This window comes from Solanum verrucosum, unplaced genomic scaffold, assembly GCF_900185275.1.
Source record: "Solanum verrucosum unplaced genomic scaffold, falcon-dt-bn FXZP01000250.1, whole genome shotgun sequence".
In the NCBI taxonomy this organism is placed as follows: Eukaryota; Viridiplantae; Streptophyta; class Magnoliopsida; order Solanales; family Solanaceae; genus Solanum; species Solanum verrucosum.
This window is the reverse complement of record NW_026020422.1, coordinates 752,232-776,746: the sequence shown is the minus strand read 5'-3', so window position 1 is coordinate 776,746 and position 24,515 is coordinate 752,232. Positions and strand designations below refer to the sequence as shown.

General features: G+C 36.4%; 1 protein-coding gene across 1 annotated transcript; it reads left to right on the top strand.

Annotated features, from left to right (window-relative positions):
* Positions 1-577: 577 nt before the first annotated feature.
* LOC125807193 (uncharacterized) lies at positions 578-11,406 on the top strand. Its single transcript, XM_049486922.1, has 12 exons — positions 578-674; positions 799-897; positions 1,514-1,708; positions 1,802-1,926; positions 2,027-2,148; positions 2,230-2,312; positions 2,887-3,033; positions 6,195-6,317; positions 9,946-10,128; positions 10,509-10,603; positions 10,691-10,788; positions 11,072-11,406. Exons 1-12 carry the CDS (start codon positions 633-635, stop codon positions 11,164-11,166), a joined length of 1,407 nt encoding a protein of 468 aa, XP_049342879.1. The 5' UTR covers positions 578-632; the 3' UTR covers positions 11,167-11,406.
* The last annotated feature ends 13,109 nt before the right edge of the window (positions 11,407-24,515 follow it).

The window sequence follows — 24,515 nt, the reverse complement described above, 5'->3', positions numbered from 1 at the left end:
TTTTATTATTATCATTATTATTATTATAATATTATTATTATTATTATTATTTTATTATTATCATTATTATTATTATTTTATTATTATTATTATTTTATTATTATAATATTATTATTATTTTTATTTTATTTTATTATTTTATTATTATCATTATTATTATTATTATTATTATTATTATTATTCCTCTTATAAATAATTTGTGGTGGTAAAGAAATATGTGAATGATAGAAAAATATTATTACTTATGGATAAATATAAATTAATTTTGCTTTAATTTTTTTTAAAGTATAAAAACCTTAAATTAATCAACTTTTCATCATGTTAACAACTTAAAGGGTATTTCAGACATTTTGATTAAAAAAATGTTTACCAGCACTTATTTGCCAAACACATCAACAACTTTTTTTTCAACTGCAACACTTTTATCCAAACACATACCTACTTATTTTAAAAATAAGTTCCAGCACTTTGAAAAGTTACTTTTGTTAAATCAATCCAAACGGGCTCTTACTTTATTTACTTTTTTATTTTAAAAGAAGAAAGGTTGAAATAAACAGTAGTCATTCGTAAATTGAACCAGACTATCCCAGAACCCCTAGCGAAAGCCAAAAAAACCCTCAAGCTGGACGCCAATGGCGAAGGTTCCAAGCAAGCACTCTCGCGATCAATTTCAGGTATTTTGCTACCTATATCTCTTTCTCTTTACCTTTCTTAAAATGTTTGAAGCGTACCATGTCTGTAATTTTAACGATTACTTTGCTTGATATTCGGTTTTACTGACATTTTTTGGCTGACCAGGACATGCAGGGGCTCTTGAATAACTTGCAAGATTGGGAACTATCATTGAAGGGTAAAGACAAAAAGATGAAATCTCAGGCTCGTGGCAAAGAGACGTTGGTAATCACTTATTTCATAAAACATACATCTTCATATATACTGTGCTAAATGATGCTTTAGTTAATTAGAATTTTGCATTGGCGACACCTGAGGAGCTATGTCAATTATTTTTTATGTATATATAACAGATGTTAAATTCTCTCCACTTCTTGCTATGTTTACTTTTTTTGTACTTCGTATAGCCTTAGTGAAAATCCTGACTCCATCATTGAATTTGGAAATTCACTTTTCTTTGACGTGTCATTTTGCTTTCCCCTATGTTCTGAGACAACTTTCATATGTTTGTGTGGCACTTCTAAGGGATTTTGAGTGATACCTGGAATGCCTTAGAGAAACACCTTTTATTTGTGATGATGATTCTGATATTTGCTGTTGTTAGCTTAACTTTGTTTAAGAGTTTTTCTAAATTTTCTGTCAATTTCTGAATAATTGTGGAAATTGCGTTGATTTTAGTGTCTCTAGCCATTTATAAATTTCTCAGCCATGTGGCTAAGAGGTTACATCACACATACTTCAGCCATGTGGACTAGTGCTGTGGGTTATTTGTAAATGATTTTGTATGTGTTGACTTGTCAGTATTATAACGTTTCCCATTTCTCCTAATAACCTTGCACAGAGAGAAGATTGGAGCCATACTAGTGAACTTCTTACTAGTCCTCAAGTTAATGGGACACGAGTTGGCAAATCTACCTCGATCAGAAGTGCAGCTGGTCCATATAATTATTCTAAAAATTACAATCCAATTATCCATCTATCAAGTGAACTGATATCGGAAGAGAGCAACATCAATGCCAATTCAGAGAAAGAGCTGGTACGTTAGATCCTTCAAATTAATTGTGCTTTTTTTGAAAATGCAAAGCTTGGTCATTATAGCTGGTAATCTGCATTATATGCTGTTTCCTAGGGTAATGAGCGCTTTAAGCAGAAAAAGTTCAATGAAGCCATTGATTGCTATTCTAGAAGCATTGCACTTTCACCAACTGCAGTCTCTTATGCCAATAGAGCGATGGCTTATCTTAAAATCAAAAGGTAAGTTTACTGCACTTCATTTTTCTTTTAGGTGAAGTATACTAAAGGCTTGAAAATTAGTAACTGTCTTACCTCTATGTATATCTCCGCATGTATTTAGGTTTCAAGAGGCAGAGAACGACTGCACAGAGGCCTTGAATCTGGATGATCGTTACATTAAAGCTTATTCTCGCCGTTCAACTTCTAGGAAAGAACTTGGGAAATTGAAAGAATCAATTGAAGGTATAGTTTAATCTTAAAATGTAAGCATACGGAAAACTGTTATATCCAGGTTTCCTGTCTAATGCAACTGTAGCAGCACAGATGCTGAATTTGCGTTGAGGTTGGAACCACAGAACCCAGAGATCAAGAAGCAGTATGGAGAAGTTAAGGCTCTGTATGAGAAGGTGATCACTCTATTTAGTTTAGATGCAATCTCTTTTTTGTTTTCCTTAAAAAGAGTTTGCATTATAATAATCTGCAATGATTTCTTTCTTGGAGATACTTTGGCATGACTTCTAGGTCTGTGAGATGGTACTAGTCCTTTGAAGTGTCTTGCACAATATTTCCCGTGATGAAATGAGGAAAAGCACTGGTGATACAATTGAAATAACAGCTATACTATACTTCCGCTAGCAATTCACCTATTGAAATAATGTAATTCCTGTTTTACAAACTATGTCTGCTCCATGTAGGCTTATCATGATAATTGGTTAATGAGAAATGGAGCTGTTTGTGCATATATGTTGTGGGAGGAAGGAACTTATGCAAATTAACTGATAAAGTTCTTTTTGCATGCACTGAAGATCTATGTTTAGTGTTCCTTGATTGCACCATGATACATTTTTGTATCTTCTGGAGCTTCATCTCTTGAAAGATCTCTTGGTCCCTTTTAGAGGCTGTTTAAAATCTTGACATTTTTTATGTTTTTCTATGCATTGATCACAGATTATTTAGTTCTCAATTTAATCAACCTTGTAGGAAATTCTTAAAAGAGTATCAGGAACAACAGATGTTTCTGCACAAAGGGCTCAAAAATCAGGAAAGACAATTAAATCTGGCCCTGTAATCCAATCTGTATCAAGTAGTTCTCAAAAGATGGCTGAAGTTCGGACAATTCCTGCCAAGGTTGTCACTTTAAACTGTTGGAAAGTATTATAGCATTTAGTTATCTTAATGCAAAGCATGGACCAATTCACTGTCCTCTTGTCATAATTCGTTATAAATGATTGATTCTATCAGTTATTTTAATAATATTCAAGTACTCTCTTTAATAAGCGAAATTTGTATTCTAGCACTTAGCATCTAAAAGTTAAACTGGTGTGAGGAGATGCAACAGATAAAGAGGATTGTAATGAATTTTTATATGATGACGAAGAGGTGTGGCCTAGTGGTCAATGAAGTGGGTTCAGAATCATGAGATCTCATACCAGAGACAAAAGCTTAGTGATTTCTTCCTATCTATTCTAGCATTGGTGGATAGAGTTATCTGGTACCTGTTGCTAGTGGAGGGGGATAGGTTTTCCTGGGGAATTAGTCGAGGTGCGCATTCTATTTGACAGAGCTCTCTCAGGACTACATTTCAATGTGCTAAAAAGTATTATATACCATGTCAACCATGTGTCTAACATAGAGGAACTTACAAGTATTACAGGTTGTTGCATTGGGATTTTTCTCCCACTTACTTGGCTTACCTTTGGGTGTGGGTACAAGAATTGTGAGGTGTTGAATGGTATCATCGAGAAATTTGAATAGACTAGCTTCCTGGCAATTGCAATATCTGTCTGTGTTGAAGTCCGACTCTCATTAACAGTGTTCTTGACCTGCTCCCTATCCCCAACAAGGTTCTAAAGCAGCTACACAAAATCAAGAGGGACTTTCTTTGAGAAAGGAACAACGGCACTCACAAATTTCACTTAATTAAATGGGATAGTCACTTTGCCAAAATTCAAGGGAGGTTTAGAAGTTCGAGATTTAGCCTCACACAAACAAGAACCTCCTAATAAAATTCAAGGGAGGTTCAAATTGAACCCTCTACCTACCACTTAGATCCGCCCTTGCTTTTGAGGTATGGTGCGGTTATACCGTCCTTAAAAAAACTTAAAAATCTTCTGTAGTTTGTGTTTCTCTCATATTCCACAAGTTAAGAGGGACTAGTTATTAGACAAGAAAGATGAACCTGGAGTATTTATTGGTTACAGTACAATCTCTAAAACTTACAGAACTTTTCAGCCTCATTGGAAAAATTTTGGTAAGCAAAGATGTATTTTTTGGAGAATGAGCAATGGGACTGGGAGGAAGTTAGCCAGAAGCAGATTATAAACAATTTATCAGATTATGATGAGGTAATTGATGCTCAATCTTGAGAGGAAGAAGGTTGCTCTTTGACATATACCAGAGATGCAATGTTGCCATTTTAAAGCCTTCTGGATTTGAAGAAGCCATTTCAGATCCCAAGTGGCAAGCTGCACTGGAGGATGAGCTTGCAATGATCGACAAGAAAAAGACCTCACAACTAGTGGAAAAGCCTCAAGATGGGAAGGTCGTTGGTGTGAAGTGGGTTTACTGCACAAAATTGAATGCCGATGGTTCCGTTAACAAGCTCAAGGCAAGACTTGTTGTAAAAGGTTATTCACAAAATTCTGGAGTTGATTATTCAGAAATATTTGCTCCAGTTGCTCGACTTGATACTATAAGACTGTTGTTAACTGTTGCTTCTCAAAAAGGTGGGAAAGTCTTTCATTAGATGTCAAGTCAGCTTTTTAAATGGGTTTTCTACATGAGAAAATTTATGTGGAGCAACCTCAAGGTTTTTATGTAAAGGGACTAGAAGATAAAGTCTTATCTATTGAAGAAAGCCCTTTATGGTTTTAAACAGGCTCCAAGAGCTTGTTACACGCATTTGCAAGGCTTAGGTTTTAAGAACAGCCTAAGTGAATCAACTCTGTTAATTGAAAAAGGAGATTCTGATATTGTGGTTCTATCACTTTATGTTGATGATCTTCTTGTAACATGGAACAACCTTCAATTGATAGAGGAATTCAAGGAAGAAAGAAAAAAACATTCGAGATGACAGACTTGGGAGAAATGTCTTACTTTCTTGGAATGCAGATTCATCAAACTCAAAATGAAGTGTTCGTGTCCAAAAGAAGTATGCAAGGGAGATAATTAAGAAGTTCAAAATGAAAGACTGCAAATCTATGAACACCTTCAATGAATCAAAAAGAGAAGTTGATTAAGGATGATGGCAGTTTCAAGGTTGATAAGGCAAGTTATAGAAGTGTGATCGGACGTCTCATGTATCCCACTGCCACAAGACCTGACATTCTGCAACCATTAAGTGTCTTGTCCGGATGTTTGAATTGTGCAAGTGAAATGCACATGAAAGATTCCCAAAGAGTGATAACGTATGTCAAAGGAACTTTGGACTATGGTGTTAAGTTCTGTAAAAGTCAGAATTTCAAATTGTAAGGTTATTCTGATAGTGATTGGGGAGGGTCAGTTGATGACATGAAAAACACTTCAGGTTATTGTTTTAGCCTTGGTTCAGGATGTTTTTCATGGTGCTCAAAGAAGCAAGATTTTGTGGCACAGTCAACTGCAGAAGCTGAATTATAGCTGCAGCAGCAGCCGTAAATCAAGCTTGTTGGCTAAGTAAGATCTTGATTTAGAACAACAAGAAAGCATAGAAGTGTTTGTGGATAATCAGACAGCCATAGCCATTTCTCATAATCTATTTTTCATGGGAAAACCAAGCAAGTATCCGATTAACTTTACTAGGGAAGTGCAAGAAGCAGGTTAAAAGATCAAATTGCTGATCTGTTTACAAAGTTGTTTCATGTTAAGAAGTTGAGTTTTTCAGAAGTAAACTTGGAGTCTGCAATTCTTGAGGACACACAAATGTTACCTGATTTGTTTTGCAGATAGTTTGGACTCTATTTTTATTTTTTGAAACTTTGTTAGCTATCTTTAAGTTCAGTTCCTTTATTTTAGTTAGCGATAGACTTGTTTAACAGATTTTTAGCAACAATCAGTTATTGACTTCATGTATATAAGCAAGCTTTCTTGATCAATAAAACGACGACTTTCCAAGTCAAATTTACTTGCTTCTGTTTCCGTAATATGTACAATCTCTATAATGTAATTTCAACATGGAATTTGAACTTAAAATGATGCTAACAGTAGATCATTTATTGGGTAACTAATATATTTTATGAGCTGGTGAAAATTTTGTCCAATACTGGTGTTCACCAATCCACAATGCCTTGAACATTCAAATTCTGTGGCAGGAAAACAATAGAGATGTTCCTGGGACTGCTAAAGTTGAAGATACTCATATGCAGATTAACAACAAAGATTCAGATGCTTCTCCAACCGTTCCTACCGTGAATCCTGCTTTTGGGACTGCAAAGGTTTTACTCCAGGATTTAGTTATTTCTGCTACTCCTTCTGTTCTGTTTTGAAACTTATCATATTGAATATCCCCCACCCCTATCCCCACCCCCACCCCTATCCATTTCCCTTTGCATGAAAGGCAATCGGAAGGTTCCAGTTCATATAAGTATACATAATGTTGTGTCAAAAACTTTATTAAGCAAATATATTGTTATTTGTGAAAAACTGTCTTTTGTCTCATAGCCTTTTTGACAGTGGTATTCATAATCCATGTTTGATGATGACAAACACTTGACCGATATCATTCTTTTTTGGATGAACAAGTCAAGTCGTTATCAATTATGATCACCAACATAGGGTTAATTTGTTGTAGATGCTTGATCAATTTGTTTTACCACACATAAAGCTATCTTCACTTGCTAGATCATGCACTTGTTTGCTCTAGAACATCTTCCACATGATGAACAAATTTAGAGCAAGCGCATACAATAGGCAAAGACTAGACCAATGTCATTTCTGTTTTTGGATGAAAAATTAAGTCATTATCAATTATGATCACCAACATAGGGTTAGTTTGTAGTCAGATGCTTGTTTAGCTTGTTTTACCACACATAAAGCTACCTTATTTTGCTCACTTATGCACTTATTTTGCTCTAGAGACATCTACCGCATGATGAACACATTCAGAGCAAGCCATCCACATAGTAAACTTCAACTAAGTAATGCACAATCGTAACACTCGTCATAGGGACCTTGTTTTCAGCATTTGGTCGGGTTAAGATCATATTAAGGATTATCTGGCATAAATATAGTAGAGAAATATATTGCATTGAGACACTATTTACCGACACCATATTACAATTCTTTTTCAAGTAGGATTCTATATACTATTCTCTTTCCTATTCCTATTCTAACACTCCCTCTCAAGCTGGTGCATATAAGTCATATGTACCGAGCTTGTGACAAAAGTAATTCATACGAGGACTGGTGAGGGACTTGGTGAAGATATCTTCAAGTTGATCAATCGACTTCACAAATTTTGTAACAATATCTCCTAAGAGTATCTTTTCCTTGACAACATGACGGTCAATTTCAATGTGCTTAGTCTTCGCATGAAAATGCTAGATTTGACGTGGTAAGAAGGACTGCTTGATTATCACACTCAAGTTTCATCTGACCAACTTCTCTAAATTTTAGTTCTCTCAACAGTTTGATCCAAACTAGCTAATAATTTGCTACAACCATTTCTTGATATTCTGCTTCTGCACTAGATTGAGCAACCATACTCTATTTCTTAGTCTTCTAAGATACCAATTACCTCGTATTAAAACACAATATTCAGATGTAAAACGTGTATCAGCGGGTGACCCTGCACAATTAGTGTTTGTATGTCCAATGTTGTGCTCATGGCCTCGATCTTCAAAGATTAGTCCTTAACCTAGAGTTGACTTTATATATCACCAAATATGAACAATTGCATTCCAAGGATTATCACATGGGAGTCATAAACTGAATTACAACACTCACAATAAGATTAAAAGGACAACTAGGGACATAAAGAATAAAGTTTGGAGTGACCGAGGATAGGGGTTTGTCATTTCCAACTCCTTTTGATTTTGTTAAGGCCATTGGCTAAAATATTAGTAGGAAGAGATTGTGAATAAACAATTTCAGACTAAGTGATTTGTTACCAAAAATATGATCAGAAGCGTCTGAGTCAACGACCCATGATCCAAGAAACCTAGAAACACAAGCAAAGGAATTACCAGCAACTGAGGCTACTTGTGGAGACGTCTGTTTACTTGCTTGATATTGAAGGAACTCATCATATTCTATCTAAGTAATATGAGTATTATTGGATGGTTGATCAGGTTGCACAACAGAGGCTTGGTGTTGAGATGTCTGTTTACTTTCTCGACAATGAAATGACTCATTATATTCCTTTTGAGTTGTATGAACATTATTGGGTGGTCGACCATGCAGAGTAACATATGTCACGAGTGTGTCCAAGCATATCTCATTAACTACACTTGTTGAGATATTCCAAAATGACCTCCTCCTTGATTCTCCGTAGATTGATATGTTTGATTTTCTATGATTTGAGATGCGAGAAAAGAGGAGTCAACGGTGAGTGATGAAACCACTTTGTGACTGGGAGGGGCGGCAAGGCGAAGTAAATGAGAGAATAATTCATCAATTGTAGGAATTGTAGGACTAGCTAAAATTTGATCACACGCATTGAATCATGGTCAGTAGGAAGTCGAGTAAGTGTAAGAACTAGAAACAACATTTGTCTTGTGCTCTTGTTGGTTTTCCACATTTGTAGTGATTGGCATCAACATTTCAAATTCTTTCATGACTGCCTGTAATGTCCCAAGTAAGTAGACATTAGTTTCTTGATTCATTGAGTTGGTCATTTGAGATATCACATCATACAAAAGAGATGTCTGTGTATAAAGGAAGCCTTTTCCCAAACTTCATAACATGTCTGGAACGGGTGAAATCAGGGTATCCAACTTGGAATCAATAGATTTCCTTAGGAGACTACATAATTGAGCGTCAACCTTCTCCCATTGTGCATTGGCTTTTGCATCTTCCTCACTAGCTTTTACCTTTTTATCTACCACACTAGCATTGTTTGTTGAGTGGTCTTGGACACCTTGACTCTTACATCACAACTCAATTGGTCTTGGACACCTTGACTCTTACACCACAACTCAATTGAGGAAGCTCAAGCTAAATAGTTTGAGCTTCTCATTAATGGTTCTAAATTGATCATAGGGTTGAAATTCCAATTCTCGTAATTTTGGGAGCCAAAAATATCAACTCCGAAAGACATCTTGTGAAATCAGAATTGTAGCCTAAAATCTAAAAAAAAATATAAACCGTTGCTGGAATCTAAAAAAAATTGTTTCAATGCCGGAAAATTAATATGACATTTGGAAAGTGAATGGATCGTCTTGGAATCAAGAGACAAGTAGATCTTGAACAAGAACGTTGCTGGAAAATTGGCCGAACAGGCTCCAGCCCCAACGCGTGGTCAGATCTCATCGGAAGTGACGAAGCTTCTGGGAGGCATATGCAAGTCGGCTACCGGAGTGGTTGACTGAGGTTTGGTCGGCGGAAGGTAGGGGGCCCTGTGGTGGCGTTGGTTTTCACATAACACCGACAGAAGAAGGAATTGACGAAAAATAGTCGCCAGAAAATTGAGGCAGAGTGACTGATTTTGTTTTCTTTCCCCAATATTTCTCATTAAAGCTCTAATACCTTGTATGAAATAAAGGAGGAAAATATTATTGAACTGTGTATGTACATTATTGCACTTTACTCTATTTATAGACACTATTACAATCCCCTTCAAAGTAGGGTTCTATAGATTATTTCTGTTCGTATTTCTATTCTAAATATATATTCTAAAACCTGCTTGAGTATTTTATGTTGATGCATATCCGTTACTGAAGTTTCACATTTGGTGAAACATTGAATGTTAGTACCTCCAAGTGTCTGAATTTATTTATGACTATTTTAGTGAACAACTGTATTTGTATTTCATTTACAGGCGATACCATACTAGTATTTTGTCATTTCTGTCATGCTAATATAATTCTACACATACACTTGATGCCCTACTTAATATTTTTGCAGAAAACTCACAAGATAAGCAAGCAAGAACTAGAGGAATCTGTCCAAGAGCTTGCTGCCCGAGCAGCTGGTCTTGCGAAAACTGAAGCTGCAAAAAATATTGCAGCACCAAATTCAGCCTATCAGTTTGAGGTTTCTTGGCGGGGAATTTCTGGTGATCGTAATCTGCAAACTCAATTATTGAAGGTTTTTAAGTTTTTCTCGTCATCTTGTTTTTTTTTTTTTGATGACAAGGGACACCTGCAGCCGCTACCCTTTGGGTGCGTATAGGGTAAAACCCTCGCTCCTATGCAATAGCTCGCAAACCACATAGGAGAGGTAACCCGCACTAGGCAAGCCTGATGCGACGAGCTCGACCCAGAAAGCAACCCCTTGCTTTCGCTGGCAAGGGATTTTGAACTTGAGACCTCCAACATGGAAGTCCCAAGCCCAAACCACTGGGCCACCCCGAAGGGTTTTTTTTTTTCTTTTTATTTATTGGTCAAATCTATGTTAAAACAGTCAAGAGACTACTTTTTTCATTTCTGCACCTGTTTCAGTAATCTAGACCTGCTTTCTCTGTTCAGGTCACTTCACCTGCAATGTTACCCAGAATATTTAAAAATGCATTATCTGCTCCGATGCTCATGGACATTGTAAGATGTGTTGCTACATTTTTCATGTAAGTATGGGGTACATTTAGGTGGGATCTTCAAGTAGAGTTTGCAGACTGTTAATCTTGACATGATATTTTCCTGCTATTCACCAGTGAAGATATGAATTTGGCAATTAGATACCTGGAAGATCTGACAAAGGTCCCAAGGTTCGACATGATCATCATGTGCCTTTCATCCACCGATAAATCTGGTATGTTTGATTTGTATTTTTATTTCATGTAATTACATGTTTTTACTATGTACTAATGTAAGCAATAAAGCTTTGCATAATAATTATCCACATCATTCCACTACATAAGTGAAGAGATTTAAGAGTAGCAGTGTGACACACATGCTATGGGAACATCATTTTCATGTACTAATCTTCAAGATGACCTCTTTAAATATTATTTGCTTAGATGAGGGTACCCTATGCATTAAATTTAAGTTGCATATCACAGTTCAGTTTTTACTGATTTGAGCATGTGAAACAGAACTTCTCAAGATATGGGAAGAGATCTTCTGTAAGGAAGCCGAGGAGCACTCTGCTATACTTGGTGCACTCCGCGTCCCATATGGCCTAAAATAATGATGGAGCTTTTCTGGTCCAGTTAACGGTGGAAACTGAAATTCTTGTATTATTATCAGATTTTTGTTTTTGTACAAAGCGAACATGCATGTGGATATAGTTTGATATTGAATGGGAATTTTCTTGTTGAAATTCTGTACCGGTATCTTTAAGATGTTTGAAGACTCTTGATAGGAAATTTTTGATATTTCCATGAGTGTTGTGTTGCCGTTTTCCTTGGATATTGACATCATTTTTCTGGAGCTAAGATGGTTACTGTTTGTCTTCCATTAAGATAGAAAGATCACATCGACTTGTCCTGGTGTTGACTGTTGAGATGTTGCTTTAAAATTTTGTAGCAAGTTTGTTGATTCATGGTGTAACACAGCTACTAGGCATCCCTGAAATTTTAGTCGAGATTCATAAGGCAAATTCGGGCAGCCACTTTCATTTTACCGAATTTCACCAAGTGTTTGGGAGCTTCCAAGACCCTTTTTAACCAAACTTCAACAACATTATTTAAGATAAGATCTGCTCATATTTTGTGTTAAGTATAGCTCTTTAATACATGTATTAACATCAAATGAGAATGGAAATTCTAGATTTCCAACCATCTCTTCAAAGAACACTATAGGCGGAATGTAATGACCTACCCTGTTCTTATGCCTGTTTAGGGCCATAGTACACTTGTATAGGTCCTCGTGGGTTGAGGATTGACAAAAATCTGAAAAGTAAAACTAAGTGAACATTTCTATCAGGCTAAAGGAAATTAAAGATCGTAAATAATAGACGAAGACCAATGGCGATTTGAAAAACAAGATCTCACCGCAACTCCAAAAGAGAAGAAACCGCTAGATCCAATCAACCGCTACTAGCATCACCCTAACTATGATCAACATCAAAAGGGTAACAGAAGTATGGGGTGAGTACAGTCTACATGTACTCAGTAGGTTAGACCGATCGAGTATAAACAACTAATCAGACTTAAGAAATAAACTATAAAACGTTTTCACCTACACGCATAAAAGTCCCACTCCGACATCGGTGTTGTCAATTTATGTAAAAACTGCGCGAATAAAATAAACACAAAATGATACAAATAAACAAGTCACACAATACAACAAAGTTGGCCACTGCAATGTAATTAATAATAAAATGATGAGGTGGGACCAGGTGGGCCACAACCTGTCATATACACCTTGTCGAGCTTTAGCTGCTAGACAAGGACCCATGGGGGAATCATAATCCATATACCAATCTCATAATATTAATATCTTACCAACTTGCCACCTAGCACGTAGTTAAGGATATAAGTAAGGTGTCACATAAAGATAGTAGTTCTCCACTTTCTCATATTTTCATGAACAATGATATGTTGGATGAGGATGAATGCATCATAATACATACAGCACAAAGGCATAATTAGTTCATCAAGAATTTCAAATAGTATCAAGTTCCCAAACTCAACAAGTCATAAGCATACCTCAAATATTAGGGGTAGTGGAGGAATCCATTTGAATCGATCTTTACCACTTAGAAAAACATTTCGTTCATTTTAAGATGTTTTAGAAAAAATCAACTTAATCCCCTAACTCGGATAACTCAATGTCAAATGTAAACATAGGTCACACAATTCCTCACTCGGGAAATTACTCAAATATCACAGGTTTTCAGCAACATTTAAAGATATCACACAAGTCTCCACACAGGCTAAACATCATACATAGGCATCACACGAATTAAACAAGAAAGTCAACACTTAACAACCTCTAAAACACATACTACAACTCATTTCACAGTTAATTCCCTAAGAAAGATCACTTACTCATCTAAGTCTAAAAAAAGGATAGCAAAGCCTACCTCGAAGGCTAAAACTTCACTCGAACAACTCTAACGAAGTACTTCATCAACCACACGATCCCTAGCTATCAAGAATGAATAGAGTTTGTCAAAAGGAGCCCGATGATCCCCATATTGATAGGATTAGAAACCGGGGTAAAATAATCCAAAAATCACTTCAAAAATCAAAAGGCTAAAATCAGATTTTCTTTTTAATTGAAAAAAATGGTTTACAAGACAAGAGGGATTCGTGGTTGAAAACCCCATTAAAAGCGATCAAGAAACAAGCTCCAAATCAAGAAAATACTAATTTTTCGACTTAGGGGAAAAACCCCCAAAACCCATTGAAATTAAGATTTAAAAGAGTTTTCGAAAGATAAAACTTGAAGGAATTGATAAAGAATGATTAAAGGCTCTTACCCAAACGAATTTCACTAAGAAGAAATTCCAAGAATAGCCTCTCCTAAGCTCAAATCGAGTGAAAATAGTGGAAATGAGAAAAATGGAAAAAATTCCGAATTTAGGTTCTGTCCAGGTGAAGAATGATCATCGCATTCGCCAAGGACACAATGTTTATATCGCGATCGCGATACTCCCTGTAACGACCCGGAAATTTGTAGACTAAACTAGAGCCATGAGCTAGGGTTCTAGAGTTTGATATATGTGAAATAGAGTCGTAGATGAGACTTTACGTTCTTAGAATGAGAGGTTTAGTGGTTGAGCGTCAAGGTAAGTGTTAGACCTCGCAGTTTAGAAGACCTTTTATAGTATGGTTGAGCATGGGAAGGGCAAGTACCAAGGCAAAAGGGCAAGCCTAAGCTAAAGCGCCAAGGCTGCCTAACCTTGGCAAGCTACTACCCAAGGGTCCACAACCACTTTCACTGCTAGTGGTCTTGACCACGGTCTGTGAAAGGGCCCGTGAAGACCCCTTAGTCCCATGAGAGGCAAGGCCTTGAGGCCAAGCTACTGCCCCAAGTCCACGAGCCACTTCACGATCCATGGTCCGTCAAAGTGGCCGTGAAGGTGCCTTAGGAAATGCGGGGCTTAGCAAGTTGAGAGGGACACTGGTGAAGGGACCACGAGCACCACCACGAGTTGTGGTGTCCTTGACGAGCCGTCAAAGTGGCCGTGAAGCCTGGGAGTTGGCTGCCAAGTGAAGGTTAGTTTAGTAAATTCCTATTCGACTAGGTTTAAGTAGGGGTCGTTTTGTATGTCTTTTATTCACATATTTAGACTATTTTAAGTCTTTAGCCCCCAATTTTAAGTCACTTTATACAAGACCCAAATCAAAACCCAAATCACTCCCCTCTCAAATATTTCTCTCTTTAGAAAGACCCCCATTGAAAAAGAAGCTAGAGGTTGAAGCTAAGGTCAAAATCAAAGGTTCAATTGTTGAAGGCTTGTGTTAGGGCATTGATTAAGGTATGTTTAGATTTTCATCTATGGGTTCTTCCACCCATAGAGCCCCCTTAGTAATCCCCTAATTTGTGAAAAAGAACCCCAATCTAAGTTATGGTTACTTCCAATGTGTGGGTATAGTTGGGTACGACTCCAATTGGTTGGATAATTCTTATTTCTGGTTAATTTAGTGTTGATTCATGACATTATGAATAATTTATGTGAATTCCTTGGTTAACCCTAGAATTCAAAGTATGTGGGTTTATGCCTTTTTGATGTGAAATTGATGATTCTTGATAGGTCTTCTAGGATTGTCATCATGTATAGAGTTTATACAAGAATATGAATATGAATCATGAATTGAACTAGACCTAGTTCAATATGATTGATCTTGACTTGTAATGTTGAAATTGAACCTTTAGGATGAATTGTGGCAAGAATCACCTAGGAATGAAGAATGTGATTGAAGGCCTTGAAATCTAGGTTCATAGGATGCTTTCATGTTGTAGAGTTGTTAAGAGTGAAGACTCCTAGTTATGAATGTTGAAGGATAATATGATTGACTATAGATGCTAAGGCTTAGAGAGTAAAGTCTAAGTGAAGATAGAGTCTAATGGGTACAATTGTGGTGAAAGGCCTATACTCACCTAACCTACTTTATAAATGTTTGATAGAATAAAGTGATACAATCACTTGAACATGGATTGGATGTCAAGGACATCTCTCCATGAGATATGAATGTTAAGAAAGGCTTAATAGTGAATCTAGGGGTATATGCTTGACCCCTAGTGGATATAGACAAATGAGATGGAGTGTCACACAAGAGAGGGTCCGGGCTCTAAGTTGAAAGGAGAACCACACCTAGTTGATGTGAGGACTATCCAAGTCAAAGGGGGAACTCTTACGTAGTAGAGTGTGGATTTTTTCAAAGTTAGGTTTCATGAGATGGAGGCCTTCAGATAGTTGAGTTATTGTTTCTAGTAGCAATCTCCATATCTAATGAACTTACACATGCTTGAAGAGGAATCTCATAGTGTTCTAAAGCATAAATGAACTATGATGTGCTTAAGAGAGTACCTCATAGTGTTCTAAGGTTAAAGAAAGGAACAAGGTTCCTAGCCAAGAGGTATTAGTATGAGGACCTAATAGGTGTACTTAGCATGAATAGTATTATGGGATGCTATGCATGTATTGCACAAGTTTGAATTTGGGTTAATAAAGAATATAGTGAGATAACTAAAGGTGACAGATTCCCTTAGTTATGAGAGTTAAACTAGTGATAAGACCAAAGGAGGGTGAGTATGACTAAGATGACTTCAAGGCTATACTTTGTGTGAAGGGTAGTATGGGATGCCTTTCATGAATTACACAAGTGTGTCTTGAGGTTACTTAGGAGTATATTTCCCTTATGGTAGAAAGACTTAAGAGATGACCATGCATATAGACTATGAATAAGATAACTTTAAAGGGGTACTTGGCTTGGGTGGTATTATGGGATGCTATTCTTGCTTTGCACTTGTATGCTTTTGAGGTTACTTAAGAATGGTGTTATTATGGTGTAGAGGACTAAGAGTCAATTATGCTTGTATGACTATGAATTGTCTCCTATGCTCATTACCTTTGTCTTATGTTGACTTATGATTATGTGATGCTCATGTTGGAGATTATATTATTATCTCTTATGCTTATGTCTTATGTTTACTAACCATTTTGAGATGCTCCTATGTTGTTGTATTAGCTATCATACTTGGTACATTTTGTACTAACGCATATTGCCTACATTCTAATCAAATGTAGGGTCTGGAGATTGCGTTCTTTGGATGCTAGGTTTCTTAGGTGCTAGAAGAGTTGAAGGCTTGGTGAGTCCTCATAGCTTCGAGGACAATATCCCTTATTTCCTTTTATGTCTTTTCCTTATGTTTTAGACTTTTCATGGGTTGCGTCCCAAGACTTTTATTCATGAGTTTTAAATAGATGGTTTGAGACAAAGAGTTAGTAAAAGACTTCCGTTGCTTATGAAAATGTTTTCTATTGATTGGATCTAAAGAAGTTTTAAATTTCTCGTACTTTTCTAGTATCTTATGTGATGATTATGCTAAGGGTTTTTATTAGATCCTTTTCGGGTCAACTACGCCACGTTACGCCTAGGGGGTAACCCTGGGTCGTGACAAACTTGGTAATCAGAGCAGAATGTTTAGAATGGTTCTAGGATTGTCTCAAACCACGTCTAGTAAAGTCTTGTTCATAAATGTGAAGCGCGCCAGATTTATGAATAGAAGGATATTGGATGCTTAGGAAATCCTACTTTTTAATTCTCTTAGTCATGTCATAGAGTTTGGCTTTAGTAGGCCCTTTTTCTAATCCTTTCCCTATGGTTTTTCAGGGTATGGCTAATACAAGGGCTAATGCTAGTAGTGTTGAGGAAGGTGATGAGGAGCAATAAGTTCCTATTCAAGTTCCACACCAAGCTCCTCCTCAAGTTCCTAATGATGCGGGAACTATGACAAATGTGGAGAAAAGGGCGGCTCTCCAAATATTGACTCAAGCTGTGACGGCCCAAGTCAATAGGGAAGTAGTTGCTCTGGCTAATAATGTGAATACGGCTGCTTTGAGAGTGAGAGAGTTTTTGAGGATGAACCCTCCTGAGTTTTATGGCTCCAAGATGGAGGAAGATCCTCAAGGTTTCATAGATGAGGTGTATAAGGTGCTTACTATCATGGAGTTGACTATGGTAGAAAAAGCGGAACTAGCCGCTTATCAATTGAGGGATATAGCCCAAATTTGGTATGAACAATGGAAAGATGATAGGCCGTTAGGAGCTGGCCCAATAAAATGGGAGGGGTTCAAGGAAGCATTCCTATATAGGTTATTTCCCCTAGAATTGAGGGAACGAAAGATGCAAGAATTCATCAACCTTCGTCAAGGAGGTATGAGTGTAAATGAGTATGCTCTTAGGTTCACCCAACTATCCAAGTATGCTCCAACCCTACTGGCAGACTCAAGGGCTAGAATGAATAAGTTTGTGATGGGAGTGTCCGAATTGGTAGAGAATGAGTGTCGTTCGGTAATGCTTATCCCTAGTATGAATATTTCAAAACTTATGGTTCATGACGAACAAATTTAGGAGCAAAAGCTCAAGAAAATGAATAGGGAGGTAAAGAGGGCTAGGACCAATGATGTGAAGTTTTCTAATGCTAAGTCCGATGGACAAGATAGGCCTAGGACTAAACCAAGGTTGCAGCCAAGATTCTCCCAAGCCTACTTGCTCCAAGTGTGGGAGGAGTCATTGTGGTAAGTTCCTAGCCATCATGGATGGTTGCTATGGGTATGGGAAGGATGGGCACAAAATGAGAGATTGCCCGGTTCTTAAGGCTAAGGGAAGGGAGGATAAAAAAGTTGCCTCTAGTGATCCGGATGAGGGTACTCAAAAGGAGAATAGGTTTTATGCCCTCCAATCTAGAGAAGATCAAGAGTGATCTCCTCATGTCCCTTCTGGTAAGTGTTTTATGTTTTAGCAAACTTCCGGATTTTTCTTGTCTTTTGTGACTTGTTATGTTGGATTTTGAAATTGTCCTTTGCATAAATGATGTTTAAAAGAGTTTGTGTAGGCTTACACCCAAGGGGGATATAGTGTGCTTATTTAGAAAGGTTGTTGTGTATTTATATGTTGCCATGATTTTAATTGTGCATATTCATGAAAATGCTTAGGTTTTGTTAGAAATGACTTACATGCATTGTTTTGCCTCTTGTTGTAACATTTTTGAGTTAAGTTTCATATGAGCTCCATGAGATTATGTTGAGCATGGTTAGTTGGAGAAGGTAGTTCCTCCTATGAATATGATGAGTTATGAGAATTTCATGCATAAATGGGTTGTTAGATGTAGTTTCTACTTCCTTGAGTTGCATTGAGCATATTTAGAGTGGGATTGAAGTTTTCCTCTCTTGTTATGTGCATTTAGATGTAGTGCATGCATGATGGGCTGCTAGTCTTGAGTTATGTCCTTATGAAGTGTGTAGAAAGGTCATTCGAGGACAAATGTTCCCAAGGAGAAGATATTGTAACGACCCAAAAATTTGTAGACTAAACTAGAGCCATGAGCTAGGGTTCTAGAGTTTGATATATGTGAAATAGAGTCGTAGATGAGACTTTACGTGCTTAGAATGAGAGGTTTAGTGGTTGAACGTCAAGGTAAGTGTTATACCTCATAGTTTAGAAGACCTTTTAGAGTTTGGTTGAGCATGGGAAGGGAAAATACCAAGGCAAAAGGGCAAGCCTAAGCCAAAGGGCCAAGGCTGCCTAACCTTGGAAACCTACTACCCAAGGGTCCACGTCCACTTTCACTGCTAGTGGTCTTGACCACGGTCCGTGAAGACCCCTTAGTCCCATGAGAGGCAAGGCCTTGAGGCCAAGCTACTGCCCCAAGTCCACGAGCCACTTCACGATCCGCGGTCTTGACCACGGTCCGTCAAAGTGGTCGTAAAGGTGCCTTAGGAAATGTGGGGCTTAGCAAGTTGAGAGGGACACTGGTGAAGGGACCACGGGCACCACCACGAGCCGTGGTGCCCTTGGCGAGCCGTCAAAGTGGCCGTGAAGCCTGGGAGTCGGCTGCCAAGTGAAGGTTAGTTTAGTAATTTCCTATTCGACTAGGTTTAAGTAGGGGTCGTTTTGTATGTCTTTTATTCACCTATTTAGACTATTTTAATTCTTTAGCCCCCAATTTTAAGTCACTATATACAATACCTAAATGAAAACCCCAAATCACTCCCCTCTCAAATATTTCTCTCCTTAGAAAGACCCACATTGAAAAAGAAGCTAGAGGTTGAAGCTAAGGTCAAAATCAAAGGTTCAATTGTTAAAGGCTTGTGCTAGGGCATTGATTAAGGTATGTTTAGATTTTCATCTATGGGTTCTTCCAAACCATAGAGCCCCCTTCGTAATCCCCTAATTTGTGAAGTAGAACCCCAATCTAAGCTAGGGTTACTTCCAATGTATGGGTATAGTTGGGTATGACTCCAATTGGTTGGATAATACTTATTTATGGTTAATTTAGTGTTTATTTATGACATTATGAAGAATATATGTGAATTCCTTGGTTAACCCTAGAATTCAAAGTATGTGGGTTTATGCCTTTTTGATGTGAAATTGATGATTCTTGATAGGTCTTCTAGGATTGTCATCATGTATAGAGCTTATGCAAAGTTATGAATATGAATCATGAATTGAACTAGACCTAGTTAAATATGATTGATCTTGACTTGTAATGTTGAAATTGAACCTTTAGGATGAATTGTGGCTAGAATCACCTAGTAATGAAGAATGTGATTGAAGACCTTGAAATCTAGGTTCATAGGATTCTTTCATGTTGTAGAGTTGTTAAGAATGAAGACTCCTAGTTATGAATGTTGAAGGCTAATATGATTGACTATAGATGCTAAGGTGCTGAGAGTAAAGTCTAAGTGAAAATAGAGTCTAATGGGTACAATTGTGGTGAAAGGCCTATACTCACCTAACCTACTTTATAAATGTTTGATAGTATGAAGTGATACAATCACTTCAACATGTATTGGATGTTAATGACATCTCTCCATGAGATATGAATGTTAAGAAAGGCTTAATAGTGAATCTAGGGGTATATGCTTGACCCCTAGTGAATATAGACAAATGAGATGGAGTGTCACACAAGAGAGGGTCCGGGCTCCAAGTTGAAAGGAGTTTCACACCTAGTTGATGTGAGGACTATCCAAGTCAAAGGGGGAACTCTTACGTAGTAGAGTGTGGGTTTTCCCATAGTTAGGTCTCATGAGATAGAGGCCTTCACATAGTTGAGTTAAGGTTTCTAGTAGTAATCTTCATATCCAATGAAATTAGACATGCTTGAAGAGGCATCTCATATTGTTCTAAAGCATAAATGAACTAAGATGTGCTTAAGAGAGTACCTCATAGTGTTCTAAGGTTAAAGAAAGTAACAAGGTTCTAAGACAAGAGGTATTCGTATGAGGACCTAAGAGTTGTACTTAGCGTGAATTGTATTATGGGATGCTATGCATGTATTGCACAAGTATGACTTTGGGTTACTAAAGAAGATAGTGAGATATGATTGTGCTATAGTTGCCTTCCTTGTTATGAGTGACTAAAGGTGACAGATTCCCTTAGTTATGAGAGTTAAACTAGTGATAAGACCAAATGAGGGTGAGTATGACTAAGATGACTTCAAGGCTATGCTTAGTGTGAAGGGTAGTATGAGATGCCTTTCATGCATTACACAAGTGTGTCTTGAGGTTACTTAGGAGTATATTTCCCTTATGGTAGAAAGACTTAAGAGATGACCATGTATATAGACTATGAATAAGATAACTTTAAAGGGGTACTTGGCTTGGGTGGTATTATGGGATGCTATTCTTGCTTTGCACTTGTATGCTTTTGAGGTTACTTAAGAATGGTGTTATTATGGTGTAGAGGACTAAGAGTCAATTATGCTTGTATGACTATGAATTGTCTCCTATGCTCATTAACTTTGTCTTATGTTGACTTATGATTATGTGATGCTCATGTTGGAGATTATATTATTATCTCTTATGCTTATGTCTTATGTTTACTAACCATTTTGAGATGCTCCTATGTTGTTGTGCTAGCTATCATACTTGGTACATTTTGTACTAACGCATATTGCCTACATTTTAATCAAATGTAGGGTCTTGAAGATTGAGTTCTTTGGAGGCTAGGTTTCTAAGGTGCTTGAAGAGTAATTGATGACTTTGTGAGTCCTCATAGCTTCGAGGACAATATCCCTTATTTCCTTTTGTCTTTTCCTTATGTTTTTGACTTTATATGGGCTGCATCCCAAGATTTTTATTCATGAGTTTTAAATAGATGGTTTGAGACAAAGAGTTAGTAAAATACTTCTGTTGCTTATGAAAATGTTTTCTATTGATTGGATCTAAAGAAGTTTTAAATTTCCCGAACTTTTCTAGTATCTTATGTTATGATTATGCTAAGGATTTGTATGAGACCCCTTCAGGGTCAAGTACGCCACATTACGTCTAGGGGGTACCCTGGGTCGTGACACTCCCTGTCTATGATTGCGAGGGCTAAAGAAACATATTCATCATGATCGTAGCCTATGGATCGCGAAGGTCAAAATGAGCTGCACCAGAAATTGAAAAACTAGCTACTCGACACATGGTAAAATGCCTTCAAATGGACCTTGAGAAATTGTTTGGAGTCTGATAAAATAAAATGGAAATGCTACCTTATTAAATTCGATATTTGGGACTCTATAGAATCATCAAATTTCTTAAAAGAGGTCAAATGACAAAATTACCCTTCCGGCCTCTCTTAAGGCTTAAAACTCAACTTCTCGCACTTTGTTATTTGTGCTATTAATAACAAAGTGATGATATTTCAAAGGCTCAAGGGCAAGTTTTATTGATTGAGGGTAAGATGGTGGATTCATGTTTCATCGCGCCAAAAGGGTAAGACATCGATTAAAGTCTCGATGCACCATTATGATAAGATTTTGAGTTCAAGTCCTTTAGTATTTGGGCCTAGCATGCCTTGTATGGATAAGACATTGGGTTAAAGTCTTGGTGCAATAGATTGATATAAAGTGATGATTGAGCAAATCAATATGCTCTTGCTAAAACTTGTGAAGTCCATCCCATTGAATATGATTCATTCTTAAAAGAGAATGTGATAGCAATACAATTAAAGTCTGAAAGATGACAAGATTATTTTATGATTGGACATATGAATATGGACATGAACGGATAAAATTATAACAATCATCATTGTGATAATTATAAAAGAAAGAACATTATGAGTTCTCAAAATGGTATTTCAAAGAGTGAAGCTAATTTTTGTCATCTAATTTGGTATGAAAGGTATTGGGCACACAATTATCGTGCAAACTAATTTGATTTTATAAATCCTCCATCAAAATAAAGAAATATAAAGTGAAGGTGCACTTGACCTTTCAAAAGTGATGTCGAGGTATGTCATATGATTATGATGAATTTCAAAGCATGACAATGAACTTCTAATGAAAAATAATAATTATGAAGCATGTATATATGATTATAGTCAATTCTTTGAAGAGAATGTGACTTATGGTAAGTATCATGAAAAATGAACCATTCTTGAAAATGAGTGTGTCAAGAGATGATGAAAAATATAAATAAGGACAAACTCATGCATGATTTAATAAATACCACAACTCATCCGTATGAGAGGTTAGAGAGATATAAAGAGATTTATTTTGGCATAAATGATCATTGGTCAAGTACTTTTAGTACATCACAAATATTATGGTATGTTTTAGTATGAACTACCGAAAGGGCAAAAGAAGGAAATAATTTCTTGCCACAAAATTGTCATTGGTTATGCATGTATTTTTGTGCATCAAAAATGTTTTGCCAGATATTAAATAAAAGGGAGGAGATACTAATGACAAAAGTAAATCTAGAAACAAGTTTTGCTTGTAATGATTTTGACCATGACAATAATGATATAAATTTCTCCTTAAAAGAGATGTTTACTACACAAACAATGTTATGAAATATGTAGTAGTTTTCAATGTTATTTGTGAGCTTTGGTGAGCTAATGTGCTACTATCCAAATAAATAAAATTGCTCATGATATTGGAATTGTAGTAAGTCTCGAAAGAAACTTTTTTAAGTTTCAAAGAAATAGTCAAAGAAAAATATATTAAGACTATAAAATATGGAAAGATTTAAGATCTTGATATTACTACAATCAAAGTGGGTTATAAATATTTACGTGAAAGATTACCCATATTTGCATATTGTTTATGGTAACTAAGTATGGGCATGATGATAGAATCACTTGCAAAATAAACTAGAAGTTTATTGAAATAAATATCAGTTGGCATGGCCGATTGATGATCGTCCCGGTTTAAATATGATACAGAAATAACAGAGAATTCATATAGTATTATATATTTGAAGAAATAATAAATCCTTCAAGAATTCTCTTGTGTTGTTTGTTCTCATGATAAAATTATTATTGCACCAGCTAAGGTTGAGATTATATCTCCTGAAATTTTGAAATGTATAAAAAGGTGAATATGGATCCGTTCACCTGTCATGTGGACCATTTACTATTATATAGATGCATCTATGTTATGGTCACATGTGCTTTATTATCAACTTGCAATTTAATTTTTGCAAAGGTTGTTTGCTCGAATTGATAAATCAAGAGCACATTTCAAATTATATAACAATATTGATAATGTTGGTATATATCCAAATGGTTTAAGCAGAAATTATATGCCTCAAATAATAGTTAAATCATTGGTTATGAGAACAAAACTCACAAAAGAAATTTGGTATGAGATGTGTTATTTAAAGTGTAGCAACACTTGTACGTATCAAGCCAACAAGGTTCCCCTATCACAATTGGTTTAGGGTCAGGAACCAAATAATTATCATCTAGAAATTTAAATGTGTGATATATTATTCCATTGCTCCACCATTATAGAATGCACAAAGATGAGTCCCCAAATAAGGTTGAGGGAATGTTAGAGAAATCTAGCATTAGGGGGAGATAAACAACTGGAAAATAAGTTATACATAATGAATTATCATTGGTATGATTTTCATTGAAGAGATGATTTAAGTCAATTGTCAGACGCATTTGCTGACTTATTATAATCCAGTTATAAATGCTCTAATGAAAAGTCCTTGAAGGACATAATTTATGGCACGCCTGAAGCGTGATAAATTAATCGATTCGAAAGATAAAACTTCTTGAAGAAGAAAAAGAGCAAATGATTAAGATGGTCATAATAATGAGGCAAGTGCTTTAGAAAAAGCACTATGACATAACACTTTATAAAAACCTTGGCAAAGGTTCAAGTACCTGAAAATGATGAAAAATAAAGCGAGTTTGATAAGTTATGTCACATTAGAATCAATATCAAATAACTATCGACGATATATTGAATATAATATAGCGCTCAAAATTATAAATGATGATGAGGATCTTGATATTAAATTTGTCGAGAGTTGACAGGTAAATGATTGGCCAAAAGAAAATACAATTCAAGTATATTTTTATTCACTTGGAAAAGTGATGTTTTGGACTTATTTTGTCCATATCCAAGATATAATGTCAG